General features: G+C 37.9%; 1 protein-coding gene across 6 annotated transcripts in view; it reads left to right on the forward strand.

The window, feature by feature from the left end:
- The window catches only part of MIPOL1 (mirror-image polydactyly 1), a 297034-nt gene that overhangs the window by 126409 nt on the left and 145764 nt on the right, over positions 1 to 24861 (forward strand). For all 6 annotated transcript variants that reach the window (XM_084874819.1, XM_084874822.1, XM_084874820.1 and 3 more), the window contains one exon: positions 5729 to 5836. In XM_084874819.1, the coding sequence (XP_084730945.1) occupies positions 5729 to 5836 (108 nt within the window). The remainder of the gene's footprint in view (positions 1 to 5728; positions 5837 to 24861) is intronic.

Below are 24861 nucleotides of genomic sequence, written 5' to 3' on the forward strand. Positions count from 1 at the left end.
GAAGGGGCCAAAATCTAAAATCCAGCCTAAATCGCGGGCCGAATGGTTTACTGACCAGTCATAAACTGACAATGTCATAAACTGACAGCGGAGTGCAGTGATGACAGCGTGGTGCGGGCCACATTGCAAGGCCTGGCGGGCTGGATTTGGCCCGCAGGCCGTGTGTTTGACACATGTGCCCCACATCCTCACTGCACCTCCATCCTCATCACCCCTGCCCCCAGGTAGCTGGTGATAGGTTGCAGCGCTTTGCTGATGACCACCCTGTTCGACTCTCCACCCCCTGGTGGTTAGGGCATGTCATAGGGAGCAGTCGAACTCCCTGTCTCTTGGTCAAACAATTGCCTGAGGGGATAATTTGCATATTAGGCTTTTATTGTCATGTTGTAAAATTAGTTGTGTTTGTTTACAGAGGCAAATTTAGTATTCTTTTCCTCAGAGAGCTTAGCACAGTCATAAACCGTGATAACTTACTCTGCTACAATTACCTTTTTTTTTTTAAATCTATATTGCCCCACTTATTTACTCCTCATAGTATTTTGTTGGAAATCATAGACAAAATATCCTTTTTATATGTGTCTTCTGTTGTATATTCTTAAAAGATATGGACTATTGCTTAAAACATAATCACAATACCATTATCAACCCAAAAATATGAGCAATGATTCTTTAATATTATAAAACATCTCATTGGTTTTCAAATTCAAATGAACTATTAAATGTCACATCTTTTCTTCTTTATTTTAAGTCTGTATGTAAATAAGAATCATACATTGCAAATTATAGAATTGACTATTAACACATTGTAGATTCCCCTTCTATCTCTTTTTTCTTTTGGAATTTAGTTTTTTAAACAAACAATTTTCTTTTAGAGTTCCTAATTTATTCATTGTATCTCTGTAGTGTTACTTAATGTTTCAGTCATCTCTCTTCTTCTATAGCTATGGAAATTTAATATAGAAACTTGGATCATATCTAAATTAGTTTTTATTAGCAAGACTACTTTACAGATAGTTTTGTGTTGTTTCATCTAGATACACATGTCAAGTTGTGAAAGAACTATTATTAGCAGATATCAGAATCTAGATGTCTTATATTAATTATTTCAAAAGTGTGATATTCTAACATTCCCTTTCTCTTTATTACCTAGAATATTTTTATAGTCATCATCTTATCTATTGTTTTATTACCTAGTGGTAAAGTTCATATAAGAAAGAGTGGATTAGTTCTTAGCTTAGTATATATTTAGTTTAATTACATTGACAATTCACCCAACAATGATCATTAGTTTTTTCAATGTCATTATAAACTCAATAAATTAAGCCTATTTTATGTACTAATATATTGGTGTTACTATGCTTTGTGATGTTCAAATTATCTTAAAGTACTGGGAGCTTTTCAAGTTAGCTCCTGAGTCCTTTCTGAGTCTCTTTGATAGTTACTCAGTTTTGATCATTAATACAAAACTGCTAAGAACAGATGTTCCTGCATTATATTGTGCATTTCTTGTCCAAGACCTGGAATCAGCCATGTATGCATGGAGTTCTTAATTTTAGTCAGAAATGGTACTTGGAAACCACAGTCTCGATAGTAGGGGTACTCATTGCTGCTGGGTTTGCTATTGTGTCTAGCCTTTTCAATGGGCAAAACTAGGACACACACACACACACACACACACACACACTTTTTAAAGATAAAACTCTTTGGATCTTCCTACTGATTCTTTTAGTTCAAATTCTCGATTAAAGGAATTTTAATTAACTTATTAATCATTCATCTGTGTCTTTTGCCTCTTGTGGTGAAAATCCAGGTTCTCAAGGACACTGTGGCAAGATATGGATAGCATTTACTTAAGTTCAATTTGAGTATTAACATTTTTAAAGTATAAAATATATAAGAAAACTTCTAAGTCAAATTCATGCATTAGAACTGTCAAGAATATTAGTATTTGGCAGAATATAATCAGGGGAGGTACTATGTTATTTTACTTGTGTCAGTTCAAAAGGAAACTGTCTAAAACCATTATTTATTACTTGATTTAGGGATACCTTCTCAAGCATTTTTCATTCATTAAAATAGAGGGGTCATTAAACACCTGAAAGTGTAGCCCTTTGGGACAATTACCACTTTGGTCCTGGGCCTTATCTTCCCTCCTTATCCTGCCTGACTGTGGAAACTGAGCCCGAGAACCCAATGTGGATAAATGCTCTCCATGCAAAAACCACTTTATTATTCTTAAGCTTTACTTATCACTTTGCTGAGAGTATGTTTTTAAAATATATTTTATTGATTTTACACAGAGGAATTGAGAGGGACAGAGAGTTAGAAACGTCGATGAGAGAGAAACACCGACCAGCTGCCTCCTGCACACCCCCCACTGGGGATGTGCCCACAACCAAGGTACATGCCCCTGACCGGAATCGAACCCGGGACCTTTCAGTCCGCAGGCTGACACTCTATCCACTGAGCCAAACCGGTCCCGGCTCATAGTATTTTTTTAAATTGGCCTGGTAGTGCCTTCCACCCATCTTTTCATTAAGAATGAAAGAACATCAAATGAAGAAATAATATAGGGTTGAATAAATCTAAATAAATCTGAAGTATAGTTAAATATAAATCCAAAGTGTATTTGATGAGAGCTTTTATGTATGTTTTTATTCAGTTCAAAGTTATTGTTGGCTCACTACAGTTTGATTCCTAGGTCAATGTTGAATTTAAACCTCATGAAGAAATTAAACATTTCTCGAGCTAGAGTGAGTGGATTCTTTTTGAGCATCTTGTAGATAGAGAAGTCTCTATCCTTGGGCCATTTCTAATGTACATGGGAATACAAAAAATAGGTGGTCAAACAATTTGTGACTATGATTTCTAACTTTCATCAGATATTTCTACTTTCATTCCTTTTCCCCTGTATCCTTCCTCTTTCACCTCTTTCTGCTTCTGAAATCATATACCCCAAATAAGCTCAATTTCTATGTAATCTTTTCCATGAAACATTCTTTTACCCCCATAGCCAAATGTATCTACCCTACCTTTGTAACCTCATAGTTCATTTTGTTTCAATACTCAATTGTATATAATAAAAGGCTAATATGCAAACAGACCAAATGATGGAACAACCAAACAACCAGTTGCTATGACATATGCTGACCACCAGGGGGCACGTGTGGGCATGGTGGGCATTGACAGCAGGCAGCAGAGTATGGAACATGGCAGGCATTGGCCCCAGAGGGATGGTGGAGCAGGTGAGCGGGGGCACCAGAACAAGGCAGGGTGCTGGTTGCTGTCATTGGGATGAGCCTCTGGTGGTTACTGAAAATTCTTCACTCTTGCTTGGCGAAGTCCCACCAGGTGCTTGCACTTGCTGCCAGTGCCTGGCTCTGCCCCCGATTGCCTCTCAGGGCTTCTTCACCTTCCCCTGCTCCTGAGGGGTGATCAGGACCTGCAGCCGCCTTTCGCCCACGCTGCCTTCACCAGATCTGCTGCTTGCACACACTGCTGATGCCAACCCCGCTTACACCTGCAGCCAGTGCTGGAGCTGCTGTTTGCAACCAGTGCTGGTGCTAGCCCTGCTTGCACCCGCTGCTGGTGCTGGAGCTGCCGCTCGCACCCGCTGCCGGTGACTGGCACTGGTCCAGATTGCTTGGTGCTGTCAGCGGATACGAGCGGCAGCTGTTGGCTCCTCTCACCCTTCAGGGCTTCTCCACCTCCCCTTGTTTCTGAGGGTCTATCGGGGCAGCAGCCACCACTCGCACCCACTGACAGAGCCTGCTCTGCTTGCACCCACTGCTGGCGCCAGCCCTATTCACTTTGTGCAATCAGTGGAGTGCGAGCTGGACTGGCACCTTCAGAGTGTGGGAGCAGTAGTGGTGGTGGCAGCGGGGCATGCTGGCAGACAGGGCACCAGGGCCATGGCTGGAGAGGTTGGGTGAGGGTGGAGAGGATGGGCTGAGACCTGACCCTGTGCCCACCACAGCCTCACTGCCCACAGTTCCTTTCAAGGTGCACGAATTCATGCACTGGGCCCCCAGTGCTTAATAATTTTGTACTAAGATTATTTGAAAATGTAGAGAATAATTGTAGTAGAGAATATTTTCTACTAGATCGTGATGCTTACTGTTATGTCTTACTTATTTTCATGCCTCATGATTTGTGTTTTCACTAAACACATTTGAACTTTGATTGCATTGCAATCAAACATTTTGTTACAGCTAAAAAGGGACAGATACACAATTTAATTTGTAAGTCATGTGTTCCCTCCAGACAAAAGCCAAATGGAATCATGTCACAAAGATTTTTATTCGTATCTTTTTTGAAAAATATGATAGGTCAGTTGTCACATAACACATGGTAGAGTAGACATGGCAATTTGAAAACATCCACCACTTTATATTATATTTGAAGAACTTAGTTTCAGCAAAAACTGTCTACTTCGTTAATGTGGATTTTAAACATTTTGATTTTGTGATTATTATTTCATTTATAAATGTGTTTTGGGTTTCATAATTGTATTAATATGCTGAGGTATGTATGTCCCAATTTGTGTGTGTGTGTGTGTAATATATATAAACATTATATAATTTAAGTCAATATTGAGTCTGATATTCTTTTTTTTGAAAGGATTTTTTTATTATCTTGGGAAATAATAATTTAGACTGCAGAATATTATGGAGATCAAAGGTAGAAGGAATCAATGTTAGAGTAGTAAGAAATAGATTATGACAGCATCTTGATTAAAACAATAATAATTTTAAATTCATATGACAACTAGCCATTTGTCAAATAATTTAAAAGTAACTTTGCCTAGATCTTCCATCAATATGTATAATTAATTATTGGTTGTTAATTATAAATAATCCTAATTTTACAATAGATAAAGAGTGATTTATAACTTTTTTCTGAAAGATGGATTTAGTACTTTTATTTCTTTAGCCAATTTCCTCATATATGTTCTTATGGTCCTGATTTGAAGCATATCAGTTTACATCCTGAACAATTATTATGTGAAATGTTTGATATATTTAATTTAAGATCTTGTATGCAAATGGCATGATATTTCAATGATTTTTTTTTTTTTTACAAATACTTCTATTAGCCCATTTATGCTTTTATTCATAATTTTTTTTTACTCATATCTCATATGTTTCCAGGGAGTCAGAATGTCATTTCACATGTTTGTTATCATTAGATTTACTTAAAAATAGGGTGTAGTCAAAATAGTAATTAAGAACACTTGTTTCCTTAATATTTCCAAGTCTTAAAAGCACTCTGTGGTTGTCACCTTTCCCCCCTGCCCAATTGTTCCTTTAAATATTTGTAAAAATCTGAAAAATCTCATATTTTATCATATTTTTTCTTTTTAAAAGTTAATAAAAATTCAAAACAGGTTATTTATAATCCAATATGATTTTTAGAAGCATTATTATATTCAGCCAGTATATACATAATGAAAACTATTTGGTAATGAAAAAAAATTTTAATGTAGTTTCATCTTAACTTTATGCAAATAATTATGATTTTTTAACTTGTATGGTAATGTTTAGATTAGTAAAAAAACCCTGAAAGTTGCAGTTAAAAGTATTTTATTCATATTCAACATTACTGTTAACTTACTATTCTCTTTGCAAAAGATACCTTATCTTTAAGAATACAGTGGCATTAATTCATGTGACTTGATGAAAAAAATACTACAACTCCTTTACTTAATGGGATTCTTCCCCTGTGGCAGTGCAAACGGCTGGAGCAAGAGCTTCATCGTTTGAAAGAGCAGAACCAGACTTCAGCAAACAACGTGAGGCATCTGACTGGCGAGAACAATCAAGAACGTGCTCTGAAGGTAAATCTCTGCTCCTTCTTGCAGGCAAATTAAGGTTGTCAGCCCTTGGTGCCAGCTCTCGGTGCTGCATATATCAGTTGTGTACATTTCAGCAGAAGTGAGCTGTGGTGTTTGCCAACAACCCCTTCTTTAAACACAGATACAGCCCTCTCCTGCCATGGTGTTATCTTATCTCATGTATGTGGACATGAAAACAACATATTTTTTGGATTTTGAGTGATATCTATTAATAATTTTTGGTACAAGTTCATTCTGTTTCAGATTTTTATAATATATTATTTCCTTTTATTGTGGTTAATGAAAAGTGGCCACACTAAACGAAAAAAATTAAATCATGAACTTTTCTTCTCATCAATATTTATTACACTAATTTTTTAAATGACTTTAAATATTAGTAACCCACAGAACTGGCACCCCTTGAAAGGGATGTGAATATGTTTGGGAATTGAAATAGTAATATTAAATGTTGTTTATTACCAAAAAAGGAAAATATATTCTACTAGAATTTGAAACAAGTGAAGTGTACATTTCATGATAAAAAGTTCTGTTTCTTGTAAATAGATCCAATAATTATGAAAAAGGACATTATTTTAATTCTACTTACAGTATTGTTTTTTTTCTTATGACTTTCCATTCCCTCTTTTTTTACTTTTTCCCAGTTCCTAGCATAGTGCCTGAGAACTAGTAATGGTCTCTTGCCCTCAAGGTGCTAACATTCTCATGGACAGGTTAAAAGTAAAAACAAAAACATACCCATGGGGGAAAAAATCCCTCACTGTTGATTGTGTGCAGTAAAAAAAGATGTGCTGTTTGGGGGATTATATAGTACTTTGTTGTCTTGAATTTATTCGTTGCTTCAGATTATAGAAATTAGCACTGTAACTCACTAAGCCTGAATCATCTATTAAAATAGAGAAAGTATTGGTATTTTGATGTGGAAAATATTTTTAATATATCTAAAAAATATGAGATTTGGTGAAAATCAGATTTTTCTACAAAATGTATTTAGCTTCATTTTGAAACTCTCAGTGGTGGGTTGTGTTATTATTATTTAACTAGAGGCCTGGTGCATGAAATTCGTGCACGTGGTGGGGGCTTCCTCTTCCCAACCTGCACCCTCTCCAGTCCGGGAGCCCTCAGGGGATGTCCAACTGCCAGTTGAGGCCGAATATTACAGGGATGGGGCCTAAATTGGCAGTTGGACATCCCTTCTTACAACCCAGGACCTCTGGCTCCTAACTACTCATCTGCCTGCCTGCCCTAACCATTCTGCCTGCCTGCCTGATTCTCCTAACTGCCATCCCCTGCCAGCCTGGTCACCCCTAACTGCCCTCCCCTGCCAACCTGGTCACCCCTAACTGCCCTCCCTTGCCGGCCTGATTGCCCCTATTAACTTTTTTTTTAATCTATCCCCTTCACACACAATTGTATTTGACTTCCTTATTAGCTTCTCCTTGTCACACAATTTTTCTCTCTACTTTATGTACCACTGTTTCCTACTGACTCATCATTTATAAACTTTTCTTTCCTCCTTATTTCCTACTTCTGTTCCATCATCTTTCTTCACATCTTTCTCTTACCCTCCCTCCCTTCCCACATTCCTTCTTTCCTTATCTTTAACCCTGCCCTTCCATCCCTTTTCCTTCCTTCTAACCTTAATTTTTTTTTTCTTCACTGCCTCTATCAGACCTGTTTACCCCCGCCCCCATTTCTTCCTTCTTCCCTTTCTCCTTTTGAGCTCTATCAATTCCCCTTTAAAACTTTTCTTCCCTCCCTTTCTCTCTCATCCACATTCTTTTCTACTTACTTCTACTGTTTTAATATCTATCTACCTGCCTCATTATTCACTATCATTTATCTTTTTCTTTTCTGGCTCCTACTTTTAAAATCTGTCCCAGTACACAATTAAATTTAATTTTCATTATATTGATAGCTCCTACAGTTCACTCAAACATCCTCTTTCCTTCTTTAACTATGCTCTCTACTGACTCCTTTATAAACTTCTTCCCCACCCTCTCTCCCTCCCTCCCTTTTTGAAGCTTCCATCCTGCTCCCACTCCCTGCCTGGGACACCTGGCTCTGCGAGGGTGGTCAAGGCCACGCAGCCCAGGAGCTATTGCTGCTGCACAGCATGAGCACTTCCAACCAGAAGGCCTCAAACCATCCACCGCTCCATCCCGGACCCGTGGGCACCTCCCTGCCAGTGGCCCACACTGGGGGCCACCACCCTCCTTCTGCGTCTGGGTGGGGCTTCCGCCCTGTCCCTCACTGGGCGCACCTGCCCCCCCTTGCCCGCGGTTACCACCCCCTCCCACGTGCAGCCCCGCATTCCCTTCCCTTTTCCATTTCTGTGTCTTTTTCTTGTTTTCTTTCTGTATTTCTGTCTCTCCTCTGGGCCTGTCTGCATGCAGGCCTGCCTTCCTCTCCCTCTCCTTTCTTATCCCCTCCTTTGTATCCTATCCTACGCCAGGCCTTGCAGCTGCCTGAGCAGAGGGCAAGGGTGCAACCTGCTGATCAGGTCATGACGTGTTGCTGTAACAGACAATTTGCACATTTATCTATTATTAATAGAGATGCACTTTTTCTTCTTTCCTTTAGAATTTATGGTTAGACCAGAACAAGCAATGGAAAATAAAAGACTTGTAGATTTCTGTGATTATTAATTATCCCGAGAAATTTATTCTTGTATGAGTAAAATTTTTTATAATAAATTTTAAATATATTCTTGCAAATTGAGAGTAACATTGTTTTTTTGAAAGTTTATTGATATTTTTGGCAAAATTACAGATATACCTATTTTCCTCCATCTTGCCCACCTCCATCCAGACCCCGTACCTCGTTTTCTTTGGCCATAAACAACTGTGTGTGTGCCTCCGTGTCAAGTATAATGTTCTTTGACTAGTCCCTTCACCTTCTTTCATCCAGTTCCCCAACACGTCAACACCTTTCTCTCCTCTGACAGCTGTCAGACTGTTCCATGTACCCATGCCTCTGTTTTTATTTTGTTCATCAATTTACTTTGTTCATTATATCCCACATCTAAGTGAGATCATATATTTGTCTTCCTCTGACTGGCCTATTTCACTTAGCATATTGAATCTCCAGATCTATCAATGCTCTTATAAAAGGTAAAGCATCCCTTCTTTTTGAAGGCTGCATAGTAGTCCACTGTGTAAATGTACCACAGCTTTTTTATTCACTCATCTACTGATGGGTATTTGGGCCATTTCCAGATGTTGGCTATTGTAAATAATGCTGTAATGAACAAAGGGGTGCATATATTATTTTGTATTAATGTTTCAAGATTCTTAGGATATATTCCCAGAAATGAGATCACTGGGTCACAAGGCAATTCCATTTTTAATTTTTTAAGGAAGCTCCATACTGTTTTTCACAGTGGCTTCATTCTCACCAACAGTCTGCATTCCCACCAAGATTGCAGAAGGGATCCCTTTAATCCACATCTTCACCAGCACTTGTTTGTTGACTTTTTTATGATAGCCATTCTGACAGCTACGAGGTGATGTCTCATTGTGGTTTTGATTTGCATCTCTTGGATGGTTAGTGATGTTGATCTTTTTTTCACATGGTTGTTGCCATCTGTATGTCCTCTTTGGAAAGAGTCTATTCGGGTCCTTTGCCCATTTTTTAATTGGATTGTTTGTCTCCCTGGTGTTGAATTGTTTAAGTTCTTCATATATTTTGGAAATTAACCCCTTATTATATGTATCATTGGCAAATATTTTTTCCAACACAGTGGGTTCCAAAACAGAGAACCTAGAAATCCATGCCTTTACGGTCAATTAATATTTGAGAAAGGAGGCAAGAACATATTGTACAATGGAGTAAATAAAGACAGTCTCTTCAATAAATGGTGTTGGGAAAGTTGAACAGGTACATGGAATTAAAAAGAAACTAGACTACCAATTTATACCAGTGCATAAGAATAAACTCAAAATGGATATAAAATACTTAAATGTAAGTCATGAAACCATGAAAATCCTAGAAGAAAACATAGGCAGTAAAATTTCAGATAGTTCTTGAAGGAATATTTTTGCTGATATATATCGTAGAGCAGGGGAAACAAATAGTAAATTAAACAAATGGGACTATATCAAACTAAAAAGCTTCTGCACAACAAAAGAAAGTTAAATTATTTTAAAGGCAGGCTCTGTCATCTTGTGTTGATTTATTATCAGTGTTATGGGACAGATTTCATAGCTCTAAGTGATACCACTATTCCCATTTAAAACAGACCCTAAAATGGAAATTCTAGTTTGTTAAATGCATAATTGCATAGTCTTTACTCTGGCACTTTTTATTATGTGTTTGTGTTAAACTGAAATAAATGGCAGCTGCTATTAATGGAGAGAAATACATGCACATTTCTAAGAGGTTATTAGAATTAGAAGATAAGGTGTAGACCAAAAGAAACCTGGAAATTAAAATAAAACAAAACCAAAACCCTATAAAATAGAAGTCCTTGTAAACCACGGACTATATAATTTAAAGTAATATATAAATAAAACTACAGTTTTACTCCTGAGAAACATATTACATTAAAATCTTTTATAGTGGCTTATTTTTTTTTCTGCAAAAGTCTCAAAATTTTTCTGTTGTGTTTTAGTCCTTCATAACTTTATCCATTAACTAAGCCAACTTAAAATTTCTGTAAAATAAAGATGGAAGGATTCATATTTAAAAATCCATAAATTAAATATTTTAAAGCACCTGTGTTCATTTTATATCTTTTAAAAATGTCTTATCGACAAAACTGGTTTGGCTCAGTGGATAGAGCGTTGGTTGAAGACTGAAAGGTCCCAAGTTTGATTCCGTTATCAAGGGCATGTACCTTGGTTGCGGGCACATCCCAGAAAGGGGTGTGTAGGAGGCAGCTGATTGATGTTTCTAACTCTATATCCCTCTCTCTTCGGCTCTGTAAAAAAAAAAAAAAAAAAAAAAAAATCACTAAAATACGTTTTTTAAAAATGTCTTGTATAAGACATTTTTTAAGTCATTTTATGCCATATTTCCTCCTGAGAAACCTAAAATTTATTATGAAAATTAGGTCATTTAGAGATTTTGATGTTGATTGGCAGCTGAGGGGCAGCGGAATTCTCAAGGAAGGTAGGAAGTGGTCCGCTGGACAGGATTTCCTGGCCGGGTGGCCAGCACTCCAGCCGCCGCGGCGGCGGCAGTGGCAGAGGCGGCGGCTGCGGCGAGCTGTGGGCTGCGGCTCGGAGGGAAAGGAGTAGCTTCTCTGAGGCCTGGAAATCCCACAGCGGAGAGGTCCATCGAGCAGCTGAGAAGCCCGAATCGGCGCAAACACGTGGATTCAAGGGAGGTCTTCGGTCACCCACGGAAAGGAGAAGGAACACCACATAACCAGACATCCTGAAAAGAGAGGCCATGGGGAGACAAAAACATAGTCCGCACATGAAAGAAAAGCAGGCATCACCAGAAAAGGAAGTAAACGAGTCAGACGCAAGCAGCCTAACAGAGCAAGAATTCAGAGTAATGATCATAGGATGGCTAAAAAGAATGGAAGAGAAATTTGACAATAGCCAAGAAGAAATGAGGAAGAACCATGAGGAACTGAAGAAGAGCCATGAGGAACTGAAGAAGAACCAAGAAGAAATGAAAAATGACATTGCTACCATGAAGAACTCAATAAAAAGCATCAAGAGTAGACTAGATGAAGCAGAGGACCGCATCAGTGAGCTAGAAGATAAGATGGAAAAAATACCCAAGTAGAGCAACTTCTAGAAAAAAAGATTAAAAAGCAGGAGGAGAGCCTACGGGAGCTTTGGGGCAATACAAAACAAAATAATATTCGAATAATAGGGGTTCCAGAAGGAAAGGAAACTGAGGTAGACATGGAAAAAGTATTTCAAGAAATAATGACAGAAAACTTTCCTGAAATAGAGAAGAAAAAAACCACACAAATCCAAGATGCTCGCAGAGTCCCAACCAAAATGAATCCCAGAAGACAAACTCCAAGGCACATTATAATTAAATTGGCAAACAACAACGACAAAGTAAGAATCTTAAAAGCAGCCAGAGAGAGACAGAAAGTTACATACAAAGGAACCCCCATCAGACTAGCAACTGATTTCTCAACAGAAACTTATCAGGCCAGAAGAGAATGGGATGAAATATACAAAGTCATGCAAAGGAAGGGTCAATCAAAATTGAAGGGGAAATCAGGAGCTTCACAGACAAAAAAAGACTGAAGGAATTTATCTCCACCAAACCAGCAATGCAAGAAATGCTAAAGGGTCTACTGTAAAAATAAAGAAATAAGAAGTGAAGAAGGAACACAGGTATAGAATAAAAATGGTGTCAAATGAGTACCTATCAATAATAACCTTAAATGTAAATGGATTAAATGCTCCAATCAAAAGACATAGGGTGTCAGACTGGATAAGAAAACAAGACCCATACATCTGTTGTCTACAAGAAACCCACCTCAGAAAAAGAGATGCACACAGACTGAGGGTGAAGGGATGGAAAAAAGTTTTCCAGGCAAATGGAAATGAAAAAAAAAAGCTGGGGTAGCAATACTTATATCTGACAAATTAGATCTCAGAGTGAAGGACATAATAAGAGATAATGAAGGTCACTTCATAATACTAAAGGGAACAATCCAACAAGAAGAAATAACCCTGGTAAATATATATGCACCCAATACAAGAGGAACAAAATGCATTAAAAAACTGCTGGAGGACATTAAGGGAGAGATTAATAGCAATACAATCATAGTAGGAGATTTTAATACCCCACTGTCACCCTTCGACAAATCATCTAAACAAAAAATCAGCAAAGAAATATCAATCCTAAATGACTCACTAGACCAGATGGAATTAATTGACATCTTCAGAACACTGCACCCCAAAGCCACAGAATATACATTCTTCTCAAGTGCACATGGGACATTCTCAAAGATAGACCACATTTTGGGACATAGGCAAAGTCTCTTCAAATTCAAGAAGATAGAAATCATATCAAGTATCTTCTCAGACCATAATGGCATAAAACTGGAAATTAACTACAATAAAAATAATCCAAAAAAATCAAACACATTGAGACTAAACAGCATGCTATTAAACAAGGACTGGGTTATCAGAGAAATCAAGGAAGAAATTAAAAACATCCTGGAAACAAATGACAATGAAAACACAACAATCCAAAATCTATGGGACACAGCAAAAGCAGTTTTGAGAGGGAAGTTCATATCCTTACAAGCCTATTGCAAAAAACTAGAAAAAAGGGTAACAGATGATCTAACTCTACAACTCAAAGAGTTAGAAAAGGAGCAACAAGAAAAGCCCAGTGTAAGCAGAAGGAAGGAAATAACAAAAATGAGAGCACAGATAAACGACATAGAGACCAAAAAAACAATACATAAGATCAACAAAACCAAGAGCTGGTTCTTTGAAAGAATAAACAAGATAGATGGACCTCTAGCCAGGATAACCAAGAAACAAAGAGAGAGGACCCAAATAAACAAAATCAGAAATGAAAGAGGTAAAATAACAACAGACCCCACCGAAATACAACAAATTATTACAAAATACTACGAACAACTCTATTCCAACAAACTGAACAACCTGGAGGAAATGGACATATTCCTAGAAAAATACAAACTTCGAAAACTCAATCAGGAAGAATCTAAAAATCTCAATAGACCAGTGTCTTGGAAAGAAATTGAAACAGTCATCAAAAAGCTTCCAGCAAACAAAAGCCCAGGGCCAGATGGCTTCAAGGAGAGTTTTACCACACATTCAAGAAAGAACTAAAACCTATCCTCCTCAGACTATTCCAAAAAATCCAAGAGGAAGGAACACTTCCAAACTCCTTCTATGAAGCCAGCATCACCCTAATACCAAAACCAGATAAAGACAACTCAATGAAAGAGAATTACAGGCCAATATCCCTCATGAACATAGATGCCAAAATCCTCAACAAAATTCTAGCAAATCGACTCCAGAAGAACATCACAAAGATCATACACCATGACCAAGTAGGATTTATTCCAGGAATGCAAGGATGGTACAATATCCGCAAATCAATAAATGTGATACACCACATAAACAAATTGAAAGATAAAAATCATATAGTCATATCAATTGATGCAGAAAAAGCATTTGATAAAGTCCAACACCCTTTCCTGATAAAAACTCTTAACAAGGTGGGAGTACAAGGATCATACCTCAACATAATAAAAGCCATATATGATAAACCCACAGCCAACATTATACTCAATGGGCAAAAACTAAAACCATTCCCTCTAAGAACAGGAACAAGACAGGGATGTCCACTCTCGCCACTCCTGTTTGACATAGTACTGGAAGTACTAGCCATTGCAATTAGACAAGAGGAGGAAATAAAAGGCATCCAAATTGGAAAAGAAGAAGTAAAGTTATCCTTATTTGCAGATGACATGATATTGTACATAAAAAACCCAAAACACTCCATTAAAAAACTAATTGACTTAATAAATGAATTTGGCAATGTAGCAGGATACAAAATTAATGCCAAGAAATCCATGGCTTTTCTATACACCAACAGTGAAACTACAGAAACAGAGACTAAAAAAGCAATTCCATTTACCATCGCACCAAAAAAATTAAGATACCTAGAAATAAATTTAACTAAGGAAGTAAAGGACCTATATGCAGAAAATTACACGACACTGAAAAAAGAGATAGAGCAAGATGTAAGGAGATGGAAGAACGTACCATGTTCATGGATTGGTAGAATCAACATCATCAAAATGTCCATACTTCCTAAAGCAATCTATAGGTTCAATGCACTCCCCATTAAAATACCAACGGCATATTTCACTGACCTAGAAAGAACTCTCCAAAAGTTCATTTGGAACAATAAAAGACCCCGAATAGCCACAGCAATCCTGAGAAAGAAGGGTAAAGTAGGAGGGATCTCAATACCAGACTTCAAACTGTATTACAAAGCCACTGTTCTCAAAACAGCGTGGTACTGGCACAAGAACAGACGTATAGATCAATGGAATAGAATTGAGAACCCAGATATCAACCCAAATCACTATGCTCAATTGATATTTGACAAAGGAGGCACGAATATACAATGGAGTCAAGACAGTCTCTTCAATAAATGGTGTTGGGAAAATTGGGCAGACACATGCAAAAGAATGAAACTAGATCACCAACTTACACCATACACAAAAATAAACTCAAAATGGATGCAGGACTTAAACATCAGACGGGAAACCATAAAAATACTAGAAACATCCACAGGCAGCAAAATCTCAGACATATGCCAAAAGAACTTCTTCACTGATACTACCCCTAGGGCAATGGAAGCTAAAGAGAAAATAAACAAATGGGACTACATCAAAATAAAAAGCTTTTTTACAGCAAAAGAAACCATCAACAAAACAACAAGAAAGCCCACGGTGTGGGAGAACATATTTGCAAATAACACCACTGATAAAGGTTTAATCCCCAACATCTAGAAACAGCTGATACAACTAAATAAAAGGAAGGTGAATGATCCAATTAAGAAATGGGCAATGGACCTAAATAGAATATTTTCAAAAGAAGACAGAAGGAAGGCCAAAAGGCACATGAAAACATGCTCAAAGTCACTAATTATCCGAGAGATGCAAATCAAAACAACAATGCGGTACCATCTCACACCTGTCAGAATGACCAACATCAACAAATCAACAAACGACAAGTGTTGGCGAGGTTGCGGAGAAAAAGGAACCCTCGTGCACTGCTGGTGGGAATTCAGACTGGTGCAACCACTGTGGAGAACAGTGTGGAATTTCCTCAAAAACCTTAAAATGGAACTCCCATTTGATCCAGTAATCCCACTCCTAGGAATATATCCCAAGAAACTAGAAACACCAATCAGAAAGGATATATGCACCCCTATGTTCATAGCAGCACAATCTACAATAGCCAGAATTTGGAAACAGCCTAGGTGCCCGTCAGCAGATGATTGGATCCAAAAACTATGGTACATCTACACAATGGAATACTATGCTTCCATAAAAAAGAAGGAATTCTCATCATTTACAGCAACCTGGATGGAATTGGAGAACATCATGCTGAGTGAAATAAGCCAATCAATGAAAGAGAAACACCACATGACCTCACTCATTTGTGGATAATAAAGATCATTATAAACTGATGAACCAAAAGATAGATACAGGGACAGTAAAGCAACAAGCAGATTGTCAAATTTCAGCGGGGAGGGGAGGAGGATCTGGGGGAGATAATAGATCAACCGAAGGACTTGTATACATGCATATAAGTACAACCAATGGACATGGAACTCTGGGGAGGGAGGGGATGTGTAGGAGGGAGGGAGGGGGGAAAAATTATTAGATTTTAAAATTTATTCTTAAATATATAAAAGTTTATTAATTAAAAAAACAAGGAAATTAAAAAAACCTGATGAACAAAAAAAAAAAAAAAAAAAGAAAATTAGGTCATTTATAAGACATCAGATTTATTCTAAATCAATTTTTAATTTCTTATTTTGCCCTTACTTAATTTTCTATTATTGCATTCTGTATCATCAAATTGCCTATATGTGTTAGGAATAATAAGTTTATTAACAAGCTATCTGATGAATTTAATTGTTCGTCTCCTTTCTGAGAAATAATTCTATCTTTTACAATCTACTTACAACTATCATTTCTTTAGTTTGCTAACTTGTTTAACATTCAGATAGTATCCAAATGAGCTTTAAGAAGACTTTTTTAAAGGAGTTATTTTCTCTGGGAGCTTTCAATCTGCCAAAAATACTTCTAGTATTTTATCATAGTTGGTACTATTGTTAATTTCACTAATAAAAGTAAACTTAAAGTGTGAGGGCTAAAAATGCATGTTTTATTTCATTGTGTTACATTGGAATTCCAAAGGAAACAGTCCTAGAGTTATGTTTAGGAAAAGTCTTAAGCCTTACATAGAACTTTCCAGTTGACAGTTTTGACAAAAACACAGTTATATAAGGAAATACTTTTTAATAATCTTATGCTTTTATTTATTTTTATTTTATTATTATTTTTAATAAATCTTTATTAATATTATTACAAATGTTCTTCATTTTCCCCCCCTCCATTGCTCCCCTCCACCAGGTTCCCACCCCACCCCCCATTGTCCTCATCCATAGGTGCACAGTTTATGTTCAGTCTCTTCCCACACCTCCCACTCCCCTTTTCCCTGAGAATCATCAGTTCACTCCCCTTCCATACCTCTGATTCTATTATATTCACCAGTTAATATTGTTCATCAGATTTTTAAATTCCCTTCGTTTTTAGATTCACTTGTTGATAGTTACGTATTTGTTGTTCATAATTTTTATCTTTATCTTCTTCCTCTTCCTAAAGAACCCCCTTCAGCAATTCATATAATTCTGGTTTGGTAGTGATGAACTCCTTTAGCTTTGTTTTATATGTGAAGCTCTTTATCTGGCCTTCAATTCTGAGTCACAGCTTTGCTGGGTAAAGTATTTTTGGCTGTAGGTTCTTGCTATTCATCACTTTGAATATTTCTTGCCATTCCTGTCTGGCCTGCACCGTTTCTGTTGATAAATCAGCTGACAATCGTATGGGTGCTCCTTTATAGGTAACTACCTGCTTTTCTCTTGCTGCTTTTAATATTCTCTCTTTGTCTTTTGCTCTTGGAATTTTAATTATGATATGTCTTGGTGTGGTCCTCTTGGATTCCTTTTGTTTGGAGTTCTGTGTGCTTCCTGGACTTGTAAGTCTAATTCTTTCACCAGGTGGGGGAAGTTTTCTTTCACTATTTCTTTCAGTATGTTTTCAATATCTTGCTCTCTCTCATCTTCTGGGACCCCCATAATTCTGATGTTGGTTCGCTTGAAGTTGTCCCAGAGGTTTCTTACATTATCTTCAACTTTCTGGATTCTCTTGCCTTCTTGCTTCTGTGGAGGAGTGTCTTCTGGCTCTTTATGTTCCAAATCTTTGACTTGATTCTTGCGATCTTCCATTCTGTTTTTAGGGCTTTGTATAATATTTTTTATTTCAGACAATGTATTCTTTATTTCTAGATGATCCCTTATTATTTCTTGTTGATCCCTTATTATTTCTTGTTGATCCCTTTTCATATCCTCATAGGTGTCATTTATTTTATCAGCCTTTTCTAGGAAATTCTTGAAAAACCTTATAAGCGTGGTTTTGAACTCTATATCCAGTCGCTTTTTGTCCTCCATTTCTTTCATTTGTGATCTGTTTCCTTGTCTCGGCATTTTCGCAGCTTCCCTGAGTTGGTAGCCTTAAAAGTCTCTGTGTTCAGCTTGGATGGGGTGGAGTTTCAGGGTGGAGCCTACAGCCTTGACTTCCTTCAGCCCCGCCCTATGAGGCTCCTGAGTCTCAGTGTTCCTCAGTGTCCTTCAGTACTTGCTGCCAGCACCTCTGAAAGAAAGGTGCCCTCGAGTTTTGACCGCTACCACACAGTCTAGGCTCTCCCCCAATGAGCCCGGAACTGGGGTTCAGTTCAGTTGGAAGTGGGGTTCAGAGCAGTCTGGAGCTTTTGTCTCCTTCCAGCTAGGGCAATCCCGCGGCACAGCCAACTGTCCATTCTCTGCGCACAATGTGCGCCCCTCCGGGACTGAGGTTCCGCCTTATAGCCCAGACTCCCTCCTTATGTGTCTGGGTCCCCAGGGTCTCGCCCAGAACTGTTCAGGACAGTCCGGAGCTTTTATCTCCTTCCTGCTGGGGAACACCAGCCAGGCACTCAGCCTCCCCCTCCTCTCCAGCTCTGTTCTCTCCGCGTGTGCAACATGTCTCCGTACCTTAGGCTTTTGCAGCTCCTCTGATTTTCCTTCTGGTTTTCTCTTTCCTTCTCGTTGTAGAATTTCCAGTAATTTGACTTTCCTGTAATTCTGGGTAATGTCCATTTTGTATTTTAGTTGTATTTTATTGAAATTGTTGTGTGAGGCTGCAGTTAGGTGTTTACCTATGCCACCATCTTGGTTTCTTTCTAATCTTATGCTTTTAAATAACAGTGTGTTTATTCTAATAACCAGAAAATTATTTCTAAAATTTTTTTATGGTAGAGCATAAAATTGGATCGTTGGTGATCATTTATACATTATTTTTGAAAAGTACTGTGGAATTATACTATTATAGTAGCTAAATTGCTAGCATGACACTGTTTCCCTACTTTTATAATATTTTTAATTTTCCCAAATAACACAATGCTAAATATAGAATATGAGACTGAGAATTAACATGAGAAAACACACACACACACACACACACACACACACACACACACGCACGGATGCGCGCACACATGCACACACAAATTATTCCTTTAAAATTTGTCCACTTATATTAAGAAATTGGTTTCTTGAAGAACACAGTTTTGGTCATTTAATGTTTTTTTAAATAAATTTAGATTAGCCATAAATATACAGACATCAGAATTAAGAAATATTTTGTATATGCATTTTTTTCTTTTATTGGTTTACCTTTCTTATCATACATCTTTAACTTCCTACCGTTGGACTTCTCCACTGTTATTCCATTGGAACCCATTCTTTTTTAAAAATATATATATTTTATCGATTTTTCACAGAGAGGAAGGGAGAGAGATAGAGAACTAGAAACATTGATCATCTGCCTCCTGTACACCCCCTATTGGTACATGCCCAAGGTACATGCCCTTAACAGGAATTGAACCTGGGACCCAGCAGTCCAGTATTGTGAGAAGGATGTCTCCGATTCGGAGAGGGTGCAGGCTGGGCTGAGGGGACCCCCACCCCCATGCATGAATTTTGTGCACTGGGCCTCTAGTTATATAATAGTTTCCTAAGAAAGGATACATGAGACTGTAAGTGATTTTTTTCAGGCTAGTTTCCAGAATCAGAGTACTTGAATAAACAGTATGGACATTTAAATTCAAATGCCTGACCTTGATTTCAGGATTACTGAAGCAGAATATTTGACAAAAGAACCCAGAAATCTTGCATTTTAATTTTTTTTATTATTTTAAAAAAGTTTTAAAGTAAATATGTTTTAAAATTTATATGTTCATTAAAACAACAGTGAGCTTCCACATCACACCTATTGGAATGGCTAGAAACATACACTGAGTAGCCAGATTTTTATGATCTCTGAATGCATAATAATTTTGCCACTCGGTATATATTTATTAGAGGCCTGGTGCATGAATGCATGCATTGGTGGGTTCTGGCTAGCCTGGCCAGGGGGAGGGGGCATGGGTGGTTGGCCTGCCTGCCTGCTGGTCGAGGTGACAATTTGCATATTGTCCTTTTATTATATAGGATATACACCGAGTGGCCAGATTATTATGCATTCAGAGATTATAATAATCTGGCCACTCAGTGTATACTCTTAATACTAAATGTTGATGGGATATAGAGAAACTGAATCTCTCATACTCTGCTGGTGAAATGTAAAGGGATTCAGCCACTCTGTGAAGCAGTTTGCCAGTTTCTTATAAACATGTACTACCATACAATCCAGCTATTGCATTGTTGGGTCTTATCCCAAAGAAAATGTATGTCGACAAAAATCATATACAGATATATTCATAGCAGCTTTTACTTGCAATTTCCCCAAACTAGAAAGAAGCCAGATACCCTTCAGTGGATCAACATATACACAATGCATGATTACTACTCAGCAATGTAAAGGAGCAATTTATTGATATATTATATACAACCTAGATGCTTCGCATGGGCACTATGCTGGATGAAAAACATAAATTTCAAAGGGCTGTATCTAGCCGAAACCGGTTTGGCTCAGTGGTAGAGCGTCGGTCTGCGGACTGAAAGGTCCCAGGTTCGATTCTGGTCAAGGGCATGTACCTGAGTTGCGGGCACATCCCCAGTAGGGGGTGTGCAAGAGGCAGCTGGTCGATGTTTCTCTCTCATCGACGTTTCTATCTCTCTATATCTCTCCCTTCCTCTCTGTAAAAAATCAATAAAATATATTTAAAAAATAATACTTATTAAAAAAAAAACAAAAAACAAAGGGTTGTATCTATATGATTCAATTTGTATAAAAGTCCCAAAGTGGCAAAATCATTTTGATGGAGTAAAGATCATTGGTTTTTTAGAGTTAGGGTGAAGACCAGGGTATGACAGTTAAAGGGTAACAGGAAGTTTCTTTGTAGTGTGGTAACACTTCCATATTTCAATTTTGTAATTTTAAAATGTCGTAGAATTGTATACCAGGAAGGGAGAGCAGAAGGGAAAATGTAAAAACAGATGAAATTCAAATAAGGTCAATATCTGACATTTTACCAATGTCAATTTCCTGGTTTTGACAATATGCTCTGGTACATATATGATATCATAACTGGGAGAAGTTAAATGAAGGCTACACAGGAGCACTTTCTGCAAGTTCTTGTGGGTCTTGAATTATTTCAAAATAAGAAGTTATTTAAAACGTATGCATGTTGCCTAGCCGATGTGGCTCCATGGTTGAGCATTGATCCATTAACCAAGAGGTTGCTGGTTCAATTCCCAGTCAGAGCACATGCCCAGGTTCCGAGCTGGATCCCCAGTGTGGAGTGTGCAGGAGGCAGCCGGTCAGTGATACTGTCTCATCATTGATGTTTCTACCTCTCTCTCTTCTTCTCCCTTCCTCTCTGAAATCAATAAAAATATATATTTTTAAAAAGTATGAATGTTCACCGTAGCAAGTGAAGATAGTGCTAAGATATATAAAGAAAACTAATAATGTTCACCTTTCTCCTCCCACAGTTTATAGACCTGCCCGATTAATCTAGACTAGGAATTACAGTAGTGGATATCTCTATTTCTCACATAATTTTAGTAAGAATGGATTTTACATTGCACAAAATAGTTTGGCATTTACCATGAGACTCTGTTTTCCTTCATAATTTAAAGTCAGAGTTTGATAGTGCCAATATGTGGGTCATCTCTGAGTTTGATTTTATGATTGCTTTTATTTTTTTTATTAAGGTATTATATGTGTACATATCTTTCCATTGCCCTCCCCCACTCCTGTAAATGCCCCCCCCCAAGTTTTTCGTCCATTGGTTTTGCTTATATGCATGCATACAAATCCTTCGGTTGATCTCTTATCTCCGCCAGATCTCCCTATCCTCCCTGCTGTAATTTGACAGTCTGTTTGTTGCTTTACTGTCTCTGTAACTATCTTTTTGTTCATTAGTTTATAATGTTCTTTATTATCCATAAATGAGTGAGGTCATGTGGTATTTCTCTTTCATCGACTGGCTTATTTCACTCAGCATAATGTTCTCCAATTCCATCCAGGTTGCTGCAAATGATAAAAATTCCTGCTTTTCATGTGTCTCATAATCTTTTATTAAATGATGGACATTGTTAATAGACCAGTGGTTCTCCTTTTAGGCCCGTAGTGTGAGCATTGAGTTGAAGCACACAGGAGTTGAGCTGGATCTGGGTTTTGTTATAGCTGTGGTCGCTGCCCGTGCATCATAGGTTTCACGTTGTTCTAGTCCTAGGTTGCTGTTGCCTTATGCTCAGATGGAAGCCTAGGTGCTGGAGAGTTTTTCTCGGTGTTCATGCTTCACCCTCAGTTTTCAGTTGGCTCTAGGTGCTTGAACTTCAGAGGATGCAGATGTTGCATTCTTGCCCTTCTTCCAGCAGGAGAATTCTGTTTCACAGTCTGGTGTTGGAGGACTAGGAGTTCTCTGCCTCCATCTTAAGGCAGTCTCTGTGCTTTGGGGTGGGGCTTCTCGGAGTTCTTTCCCTGGCAGCCAGACTCTCACCTGCATCTGTGGCAGGTGTTATATAGGACAGTGTCCTGCCCTGCTCCCACTTACAGGAGCTACCTAACAGTATTGGCGAGTATCTTGGACCCAGGTCTATGCCTTGCCTCTCACCCACAGAGAGAGGGAGTTCTTGTTTCTCTGGTTCCCAGTGTGGTTTTCTTGTGCCCTGAGGATTTTGCTGCCCCTGTTCAGCTACACGTGGCTTGTGTTGTATTCACAGAAGGGTCTGCCAGGGGGAGGGAAGAGGATTTTTCTTCTTCTGTAGCAGCAGCTAGTTCCCTCCCCCTACAGGCTGCATGTATGCATCAGGAAAGGAATCTATCTCTGATCTCCTACCCTGCCCTTGATATTTCTCATGAGCACCTTGTGGAGATGTGTGGGAAAGAGCCTACCAGTAAATGCAAATCTCCATTTCTCCTTGAAGTCTTATCCTTCCTTGAAATTAAGACTGTTTTGTTTTCCTATGAGCTTAGCTCTCTAATGAGCTTGAGAAAAGTTATGACCTTGTGCTTTATTCAGATTTTCATATTGGTAACATGCAGTTGTTCAAGCTTTTTGCATCCTAGGCATAGGCATTACATCTACTGTTGGATTTAGATAAATGTTGGTTGGTCATATTTAAGTAATTTATTTCTAGAAATATTTTACGTTTTTATTAATGGGTATAAAATTTTATTGAGTTCTTGATGTTGAACAATTCCTTGAGAGCAGTGGTAGCTTTATCTTTGCAGTTTTAGTCAAGGTTTTTTTTTTTTTGTTGTTGTGATGGTAGCCTTGAATCTAGTAATCTTCAGACTAAATGGAAAGTTTTAAAGTAGAAAAATGTAGATTTTAAAAATACCCTTTTATTGATTTTTAGAGAGAGGGAGAGGGAGAGACAAACATTGATGTGAAGGCAAACATCGGTCAGCTGTCTCCTGCATGCTCCCTATGGAGGGTGGAGCCCACAACACAGGCTTGTGCCCCGACCAGGAATCAAACTGGCAACCTTTCAGTGCACAGGAAGATGCCCAACCAACTGAGCCACACTGACCAGGGGATGTAGGTTATTGTTCAAGGAGCTTAGTTACAAAGCAACCCTTAGTGCAAAGGGTTAGAGTATAATGTGAATGTAACATTGAGGATGACTTATTTTAGAGAATGGAGATTATAACAAACATTTTCTCAACCATTCTTTTTCAAATTAAATTTATTGGGGTGACATTGGTTAATTATATAGGTTTCAAGTATAACAGTTCTATGATGCATCATCTATATATTGCATTATGTGCCCACCACCCAGAGTCAAATCCTCCATCGGCCATTCTCATTTTATAAGAAAGCTGATGTGTGGCCATCTAACCCAAAGCTATTTAGTGACGACCTCTATGTCCTGTTTCAAAGAAATTGGTAAGTCAGTTAATAATTTAATAGTTTGGATTAGGAAACTAGGAAGGTATGGGCCAGTAAGCTTTGAATACTGAGCAAAAATAAGGTAGGCTTAGGGCCAGGTAGAGTGCTACAGGCCATGTGCAGTCTGAAATTATGAAGGAGCCAGTGGGAAAAGTTGGAGTCAATGGGTTAAAAAACACAAATTTTGAACATGAGAAATGGAGATTCTGCCCTTGTTCGTAACAGCTTTCTGTTCCCATGCCAAACCTCATTTTCTAGACAATATTTTTTTTTTTCTTGACAGAGTCTTTCTTTACAAGCAAGACTCTCAGTTTGGCCAGGTTTATAGACTCTGCATACCAAATGGGGGATTGCTATGACAGCATTCATTATAAGCTCTCTGAAATGAACAATTAATTACATTGAAGGGTGGCTCTGTAGATTATCACGCCAGGTATAGCCAAATAATCAAATATTAAACTGATGAGGTTCAGATGAAAGAACTGTGAACTATAACTTCATAAATAGAAGGAATACTGAATTACTGTGGGAAAGTTTTGTAGAGATTATCAGTGGCAAACCACAATTGTAATACTTGTAAATACTTACATTTAATTTCTCTTAACATTAGTTGCTAACATTTTTCTAATTTTTAATTTCACAGTATTTTAGGAAGTTGGGGTTTTTAGTTTGATACATAATGATAGAAATATAAAGTTACACTACATTCTTTCCTGTCTTATACATTTTGTAATACGCCCCAAAATTAATCAAAATGAATACTTGAACTAAGGCATAAACTTTCAGTAGGAGACTGAATTTTAAACATACCAGACAGATATATCTTTCTGTGAGTTGGATTTAGACAGATTCTGGAACCTTTTC

Source organism: Pipistrellus hanaki (assembly GCF_964339955.1).
Source record: "Pipistrellus hanaki genome assembly, chromosome: 1".
Taxonomy (NCBI): Eukaryota; Metazoa; Chordata; class Mammalia; order Chiroptera; family Vespertilionidae; genus Pipistrellus; species Pipistrellus hanaki.